We start from the raw sequence: 10,000 nt of genomic DNA on the forward strand, positions 1-10,000 counted from the left end.
CACCTAACCCCAAATTGCTCACAATGAGCAGGTTAGCACCTTGCATGGCAGCTACCGCCATTGGTGTGTGAATGTGTTTGTGAATGGGTGAATGAGAGTCCATTATAAAGCGCTTTGAGTGCCGCTAAGGTGGAAAAGCGCTATATAAGTGCAGTCCATTAACCATTTACCATAACCACCTGAACCACTCCATAACCACCTGAACCACTCCATAACCACCTGAACCACCTGAACCACCTGAACCACACCATAACCACCTGAACCACCTGAACCACACCATAACCACCTGAACCACCTGAACCACACCATAACCACCTGAACCACCTGAACCACCTGAACCACCTGAACCACACCATAACCACCTGAACCACCTGAACCACACCATAACCACCTGAACCACACCATAACCACCTGAACCACCTGAACCACTCCATAACCACCTGAACCACCTGAACCACACCATAACCACCTGAACCACCTGAACCACCTGAACCACACCTGAACCACCTGAACCACACCATAACCACCTGAACCACACCATAACCACCTGAACCACCTGAACCACCTGAACCACACCATAACCACCTGAACCACCTGAACCACACCATAACCACCTGAACCACACCATAACCACCTGAACCACCTGAACCACACCATAACCACCTGAACCACCTGAACCACACCATAACCACCTGAACCACCTGAACCACACCATAACCACCTGAACCACCTGAACCACTCCATAACCACCTGAACCACACCATAACCACCTGAACCACACCATAACCACCTGAACCACACCATAACCACCTGAACCACACCATAACCACCTGAACCACCTGAACCACTCCATAACCACCTGAACCACCTGAACCACTCCTGAACCACCTGAACCACTCCATAACCACCTGAACCACACCATAACCACCTGAACCACCTGAACCACACCATAACCACCTGAACCACACCACCTGAACCACACTTTATGGTGGTTATGGAGTGGTTCAGGTGGTTATAGTGTGGTTCAGGTGGTTCAGGTGGTTCAGGAGTGGTTCAGGTGGTTATGGAGTGGTTCAGGTGGTTCAGGTGGTTATGGTGTGGTTCAGGTGGTTATGGTGTGGTTCAGGTGGTTCTGGTGTGGTTCAGGTGGTTATGGTGTGGTTCAGGTGGTTCAGGTGTGGTTCAGGTGGTTATGGAGTGGTTCAGGTGGTTATGGTGTGGTTCAGGTGGTTATGGTGTGGTTCAGGTGGTTCGGGTGGTTCAGGAGTGGTTCAGGTGGTTCAGGTGGTTATGGAGTGGTTCAGGTGGTTCAGGTGGTTATGGTGTGGTTCAGGTGGTTATGGAGTGGTTCAGGTGGTTCAGGTGGTTATGGTGTGGTTCAGGTGGTTATGGTGTGGTTCAGGTGGTTCTGGTGTGGTTCAGGTGGTTATGGTGTGGTTCAGGTGGTTATGGAGTGGTACAGGTGGTTCAGGTGGTTATGGAGTGGTTCAGGTGGTTCAGGTGGTTATGGTGTGGTTCAGGTGGTTCAGGTGGTTCTGGTGTGGTTCAGGTGGTTATGGTGTGGTTCAGGTGGTTATGGAGTGGTACAGGTGGTTCAGGTGGTTATGGAGTGGTTCAGGTGGTTCAGGTGGTTATGGTGTGGTTCAGGTGGTTATGGTGTGGTTCAGGTGGCTCAGGTGGTTATGGAGTGGTTCAGGTGGATAACCACCTGAACCACTCCATAACCACCATAACCACCTGAACCACTCCATAACCACCATAACCACCTGAACCACACCATAACCACCATAACCACCTGAACCACATCATAACCACCTGAACCACCTGAACCACACCATAACCACCATAACCACCTGAACCACTCCATAACCACCTGAACCACCTGAACCACACCATAACCACCTGAACCACCTGAACCACACCATAACCACCTGAACCACCTGAACCACTCCATAACCACCTGAACCACCTGAACCACTCCTGAACCACCTGAACCACCTGAACCACTCCATAACCACCTGAACCACACCATAACCACCTGAACCACCTGAACCACACCATAACCACCTGAACCACCTGAACCACTCCATAACCACCTGAACCACACCATAACCACCTGAACCACCTGTACCACTCCATAACCACCATAACCACCTGAACCACTCCTGAACCACCTGAACCACACCATAACCACCTGAACCACACCATAACCACCTGAACCACTCCATAACCACCTGAACCACACCATAACCACCTGAACCACCTGAACCACACCATAACCACCTGAACCACCTGAACCACACCATAACCACCTGAACCACACCAGAACCACCTGAACCACACCATAACCACCTGAACCACACCATAACCACCATAACCACCTGAACCACTCCATAACCACCTGAACCACACTATAACCAGACACCAGAACCAAACTCCAACATAACCAGTCAGAAAGAATGATTACCAGGTAATGACATGCCGTGCAGGGCTAGCTTTTCTCACTGGAAGTCAGTTGGATCTAATTCAGCCACAAGCTTTTATTGGATTTAATTAAACATCTTTTGATCATTAAAGTAAATTAGTTTAATCAGACTCATCTATTCAGTGAGACTGAATGACACAGCATGACTGTTTTCAAAGATATGATCTAAGCCATTTTAGCATAAGCCAAGGTAGCTAGAGATTGATAAGCTATGGTGCATTGAACATATAATTAGAGTCCATTGGACGCAATGACTGTTTTCTGAATCCTAATGACATTCTTTAATCCTTACAAAGCCAAAACGTGTGTGGCTAAAAAACAGCTTGAAACATTTAAAGGTGCAGTTCAATTAAAATAGTGTGTTCTTGTTGGAGAAATAAAGAAAAAAAGCAATTGAGAACTGTGTCATGAGCATATATGACTGTAAATAGTGATCTTCACCTGCAGAAGTATGAGTCCGACTCAACCCGGTAACTAGTTTCATTGTGGTTCTACCGTCGTGCGTTTCAGATGGGATCTGGACCTCAGGTAGTTCTGCTGGGCACAGCAGGGTCCATGGGGGGGACACGGCCCCAAATTCAGCCAACTCAGCAAAAAGTCCCAACTCATCCCACCCAGTAGCTATGTCAGGCTAGCTAAATAGAGCACGCCCTCATTCTCTCTCTCCCTCTCTCTCTCTCTCTCTCTCTCTCTCTCTCTCTCTCTCTCTCTCTCTCTGGGACCTAGCGATGGACATGCCATCGGAGCTGACGGCCCTCAACATCACAGCGCAGGGGGCCCTGCTACGCTGGAACCCCCCCCTCTCCACCGTCGACAACTACGTGCTCACACTCACACACAACCAGGGTGAGTCCTCACGCTCACACACACACACACACACACACACACAACCAGGGTGAGTCCTCACGCTCACACACACACACACACACACACTCACACACAACCAGGGTGAGTCCTCACGCTCACACACACACACACACACACACACACACACACACAACCAGGGTGAGTCCTCACGCTCACACACACACTCACACACACACACACAACCAGGGTGAGTCCTCACGCTCACACACACTCACACACACACACACAACCAGGGTGAGTCCTCACGCTCACACACACACACACACACACACACACACACACACACACACACACAACCAGGGTGAGTCCTCACGCTCACACACACACACACACACACACACACACACACACACACACACACAACCAGGGTGAGTCCTACCTCTCACACACACACACACACTCACACACAACCAGGGTGAGTATTCACGCTCACACACACACACTCACACACAACCAGGGTGAGTCCTCACGCTCACACACACAGTCACACACACACACACAACCAGGGTGAGTCCTCACGCTCACACACACACTCACACACCCACACACAACCAGGGTAAGTCCTCACGCTCACACACACACTCACACACACAACCAGGGTGAGTCCTCACGCTCACACACACACTCACACTCAACCAGGGTGAGTCCTACCTCTCACACACACACACACACACACACAACCAGGGTGAGTCCTACCTCTCACACACACACACACACACACACACACACAACCAGGGTGAGTCCTACCTCTCACTCACACACACTCACACACAACCAGGGTGAGTCCTACCTCTCACACTCACACACAACCAGGGTGAGTCCTACCTCTCACACACACACACACACACTCACAAACAACCAGGGTGTGTCCTATTGGTCTAATAGAAATGATAAAACGTGACCCACACAACACATCGTCTCAGTTTGCTTGACTCTAGTTCATCTAGCTGGGGCTCCTGGAGCATCGCCAAGTCACATTAAAGGGATTTCAAGTGTATACTACTTTTATATATTTTCATTTTATTTGACATCCCTTTTAAATTCTAACTAATCAAATTAATATAATTTGAACCCATTAGTTTAAATACAGGACTTTATATTTTCATTGTGTACTCTGTACCTACATAATTGGATTTCCAACGGATATACAAGAAGAACAAGACAAAACATACATGAACACAATATGCCATGGGGCAAAATGAAAATAAAGGAAACGGTGATGGACTTGTGGTCTAACGGTCGATGTTCATGCTCCGAATGACCCCGACCGCTCAGGAGACAGCGGTTCAAATTCAGAGGTGCTCAGCTGAACGCCCACTCAAAATCTGCCACTGGTGCATCACTTACCCTAAAAACAGCGATAGCTAAACCTGCCCAGATAGGGTGAATGTGAAGAATGCCATAGTAAGTAAGTAAGTAAGTAAGTAAGTAAGTAAGTAAGTTTTATTTATATAGCGCCTTTCACAGCACGAATGCACAAAGCGCTTTACAATACAAATAACACATAAAAAGGGAAGAAAGAGCGACATACAAAATACAATACATACAAAATACAAGGCAATTACGACATACAAAATACATTACAAGGCAGTTACAAAATACAGTACGAGGCAGTTAGTGCAACCGTGGGTCATAGAGCTCACCCCTGGGGTCAATGTGTGGTTTGTACCCCGGGTGAGACGCCCCCTGCTGGCCACCTCAGACGGTGAGGGACAGCTACTTGGACGCCGGTCCGACAGGCCAGTCGATGCAGCTTTCATCAATACTGTTCCTCAGCGAGGGACGGCTCTGCGCTGTCCTGGATTCGGGGCACTATCGACTCCTCGTCCTGTTCATTAAACGTCCCGCCTAATACACTCTCTGTCTCGGGTCCCGGCTGTGGCATGAAACATTTTTCATGAAGTCAGATACAGTTATTATCAAGGATGAAAGAAAATAAGCGATTCATTTATCTAGATTAGATTTAAACGGACTGAACAGAGAAATGAACAAACATAATTGGCTGGTAATTGATTTATATTACACATGCAATTAGATTAGGCTCAAGAATTGACATTTAGCATCTTCAGTTTCTTCATAGTATACTATTTCTGCCGGCTTCTTGTAACGACAAGCACTTTTTATGTTTTTCTTTCCTACATTTACAGCACTAACATTCACAGTATTTGTTGCTTAACCTTCCGACTGAAAACATTAATCTAAACATTTGAATTGGTTAAACTCACTCTTGGGGGGAGATTGAGGGGGTTGAATAACTTAAATCCAAAGCATGATAGACGGTTAAAAATTGCTTTTGTATCCTTATATGCTTTAAATAACTATGATGTCAGTTTTTCTGCACAGCGAATCCACAGCAGAGAGACCAGAGGCTAGTGTTAGGACTGCCTCAGAAGAGAGGAGAGAGACCAGAGGCTAGTGTTAGGACTGCCTCAGAAGAGGAGAGATCAGAGGCTAGTGTTAGAACTGCCTCAGAAGAGAAGAGAGAGACCAGAGGCTAGTGTTAGGACTGCCTCAGAAGAGGAGAGACCAGAGGCTAGTGTTAGGACTGCCTCAGAAGAGAGGAGAGAGACCAGAGGCTAGTGTTAGGACTGCCTCAGAAGAGAGGAGAGAGACCAGAGGCTAGTGTTAGGACTGCCTCAGAAGAGGAGAGAGACCAGAGGCTAGTGTTAGGACTGCCTCAGAAGAGAGGAGAGAGACCAGAGGCTAGTGTTAGGGCTGCCTCAGAAGAGGAGAGAGACCAGAGGCTAGTGTTAGGACTGCCTCAGAAGAGAGGAGAGAGACCAGAGGCTAGTGTTAGGACTGCCTCAGCAGAGAGGAGAGAGACCAGAGGCTAGTGTTAGGACTGCCTCAGAAGAGAGACCAGAGGCTAGTGTTAGGACTGCCTCAGAAGAGGAGAGAGACCAGAGGCTAGTGTTAGGACTGCCTCAGAAGAGAGGAGAGAGACCAGAGGCTAGTGTTAGGACTGCCTCAGAAGAGAGGAGAGAGACCAGAGGCTAGTGTTAGGACTGCCTCAGAAGAGAGGAGAGAGACCAGAGGCTAGTGTTAGGACTGCCTCAGCAGAGAGGAGAGAGACCAGAGGCTAGTGTTAGGACTGCCTCAGCAGAGAGGAGAGAGACCAGAGGCTAGTGTTAGGACTGCCTCAGCAGAGAGGAGAGACCAGAGGCTAGTGTTAGGACTGCCTCAGAAGAGAGGAGAGAGACCAGAGGCTAGTGTTAGGACTGCCTCGGCAGAGGAGAGACCAGAGGCTAGTGTTAGGACTGCCTCAGAAGAGAGGAGAGAGACCAGAGGCTAGTGTTAGGACTGCCTCAGCAGAGGAGAGAGACCAGAGGCTAGTGTTAGGACTGCCTCAGAAGAGAGGAGAGAGACCAGAGGCTAGTGTTAGGACTGCCTCAGCAGAGAGGAGAGAGACCAGAGGCTAGTGTTAGGACTGCCTCAGAAGAGAGGAGAGAGACCAGAGGCTAGTGTTAGGACTGCCTCAGCAGAGAGGAGAGAGACCAGAGGCTAGTGTTAGGACTGCCTCAGAAGAGAGGAGAGAGACCAGAGGCTAGTGTTAGGACTGCCTCAGAAGAGAGGAGAGAGACCAGAGGCTAGTGTTAGGACTGACTCAGAAGAGGAGAGACCAGAAGCTTTAGTGTCCACAGCTTTAGAGCAGGGCTGAGGATACTGCAGACGGTGGTTGATCTACGGGAGGTTATCAGGTTATCAGGCCTTCGGATAAGGATTTTATTTTTATTTTTTCAGCAAGACATCAATTCTTTTCTAGAATCGACTTTATTTTTTGTCTCCAAAGATCTTTTTGAAAATATCCGTATTGACATGAATCCTCGTGCTCTCTCTGATCATAAGGCGCTACACTGCTTCATTACAAAACAACAATTTCATAAACCAATTCCAATCCACACGAGCTGAATTCATCACATTTAATGAGCATACTGTGGACGGTCCCCGTAGACCTGTGTTATGGGAGGTGGTGAAAGGTTTAATCAGGATAACTACATCATCAGAGAACTGAACAGGTCTTGCAGAAAAAGACCCCCGCCACCCATAACACTCACCCCCTCATATTAACTGCAACATATCCGGAATAGCCAGTTTACACCAGTCAATAATTTTAAGACGAGGAGTGCAGCAATAATGAGAGAGCATTTTGGGCGGAATATATAATATACAACATCTTCAACAGCAGAGTATAGAACTACATCAAACTCACCAACGCAGGTTATAGGTTTTACAACAACAAAAATGTGCAACTGGAGTATGTCATGCACTCGAAAGTGACTCCAGATCTGATCTTCCAATGGAAAACAATTAGACAAGAGATGAATTGTCTGCTCAGGCAGACAGAGTTTCTCATATACATTCTACAGTTATGCCAGAAACATTAGGTACACGCCCGAACCGATCACTAGCTTTGAGTTTCTGGCCCAGTGAGAATTTAGCAAATATGTTGTCCATCACAACACCACAGGGACAATTGGTAGCAGATCCTGTGCATATTAACTCGACTTTTCACACTTTTTAACTCAAATTCATATTGTTCTGAAGCTGGAAATGGTCTTAACAAATCTGATTTATTAAGAAAAATCTTTGTCTACCTAAATTGTTGTCCAATGGTGTCTTGTCCTTGGAAAAACCTATAACATGAACGTTAGCTGAATTGGAAGCAACATTGCAGCACATGAACGTTAAATCACCAGGTTTTGACAGGATTTCCCTGGAATTCTTATAACCATTTTGGCCTTTACTTGGCCATCAGCTTTTGAATATGATCCAACATAAAATATTGAACGTTTATGGAACGTTAATACAGCTGCCATCACATAACTCCTTAAAAATGCCCAAGTGAAAGTATGAATTATCGCCCGCTTTCCTGCTGAACGTGCACGTGTAATTACATGTGAAAGTGTTCCTTCGGCTGGAGCCTTTTATGCATCAGCTCATAGACCGGATCAAACTGGTTTCATAAAATCCCACCAGTCATCATATAATATTGTTAGACTCTTCCATATTAATGATGCCTCCTCCGTTATCCAAACCCCATGAACCGTACTTTCCTTAGACGCAGAAAAGGCCTTTGATCTCCTGGAATGGCATCACCAGTGGACAGTCTTGCCACACATGGGGTTTGGAGATCATTTTATAAATATGGTTCAAACTCGACATTCTTCCCCTTCCGCAATGGGAATCTGTGTTCCTCTCAGTGAGCAGTCTCTAGAAGCTCCAGACAAGGCTTTTTCCTTTCTCCTCTGCTATCGCACTATGCTTTGAACCTCTGGCCCAGGCAGTGTGCAACGCTGAGCTGCATGGTGACATATTACTTAGCACTGTTACCTCACAGCAAGAAGGTCCTGGTTTGGATTCCAGCTTGGGACGCTGTGGGCACTGGGGATCTTCTCCCCAGGGTAGTCAGGTACTCAGGTGGGGTATCTCCCAGGGTAGTCAGGTACCCAGGTGGGGTATCTCCCCAGGGTTATCAGGTACCCAGGTGGGGTATCTCCCCAGGGTTGTCAGGTACCCAGGTGGGGTATCTCCCCAGGGTTGTCAGGTACCCAGGTGGGGTATCTCCCCAGGGTTGTCAGGTACCCAGGTGGGGTATCTCCCCAGGGTAGTCAGGTACCCAGGTGGGGTATCTCCCCAGGGTTATCAGGTACCCAGGTGGGGTATCTCCCCAGGGTTGTCAGGTACCCAGGTGGGGTATCTCCCGGTCCTTTCTGTGAGGAGTTTGCATGTTCTCCCCGTGTTCACAAGGGTTTCCTCCCAAGAACCCAATACGAAAAAAACATGCAGAAGAACAGATGCTCTTCAGTCCTGTCCCTGACTTGGACTGAGCACTTGGGTGCCATGAACAATGGCTGCCCACGGATCCTGGCTGTCATTGGAGGAGGACAGCTTGGATGGTAAAATGCAGAGGACAAATTCCACCGGCGACCCCTGATTGGATGTGTGTGTTGCTGTGTGGTGATTAAAGACCCCTTGAGGTCCTGTAATTATGATCGCTACATCTCCCTATATGCAGATGATATGTTGATGCTGTACAATCAACTTCACACATCTTGTCTATTTTTGATAATCCTAGCAATATATCTGGATACAAACTCGTTCTGGGCTTAATCTGCTTTGCTTCCTTTGAATAATGCTATAAGAAATGATGCACAACATACAAATATTCTCGTGGTCCAACTCAAATACCTGATTCTATACATCCTCCAATCTTTCTAGCCACCATTACAAACAATTTTGACTCAATTCCTAAGCAAGTGGAATCAGATCTGGAGCGTTGGTCACCCATTTCAAATTCTTTCCAAACTCGGATTTCCATTATCAAGATATTATATTGCCACTCACACATTCATTTCTATACTTTTATGGTCCCCATATGACCCCCTGCTGGTCACCTGGATACATTACATTAATAAATCACAAAATGTGTCTGAAAAGGGAAACATCCATGAATAAAAATGTATAACTATTAACTATTAACTATTAACTTTATAGACAGACATAAATGTTCTGGTGGCCTAGTCATACCAAATGTACATTTTATTTGTGGTCGTTTACACCGAGTCCTTCATACTTGGCTCAACCCAGATGTCCAGGTGGCCTGGCGTTCAATGGAAGAGGTGTTGGCAAGACATCATTTATTCCAAC

At 47.1% G+C, this 10,000-nt stretch overlaps 1 protein-coding gene across 1 annotated transcript in view; it reads left to right on the forward strand.

Moving 5' to 3' along the window:
* tnr (tenascin R (restrictin, janusin)) overlaps window positions 1-10,000 on the forward strand; it is a gene marked incomplete at both ends in the record, with an annotated part of 57,941 nt that overhangs the window by 31,525 nt on the left and 16,416 nt on the right. The window contains one exon of the mRNA XM_084458332.1: window positions 3,212-3,331. Coding sequence (XP_084314458.1) covers window positions 3,212-3,331 — 120 coding nt within the window. The remainder of the gene's footprint in view (window positions 1-3,211; window positions 3,332-10,000) is intronic.

The sequence above is a fragment of the Borostomias antarcticus genome (assembly GCF_949987555.1).
Source record: "Borostomias antarcticus genome assembly, chromosome: 24".
NCBI classification, from domain to species: domain Eukaryota; kingdom Metazoa; phylum Chordata; class Actinopteri; order Stomiiformes; family Stomiidae; genus Borostomias; species Borostomias antarcticus.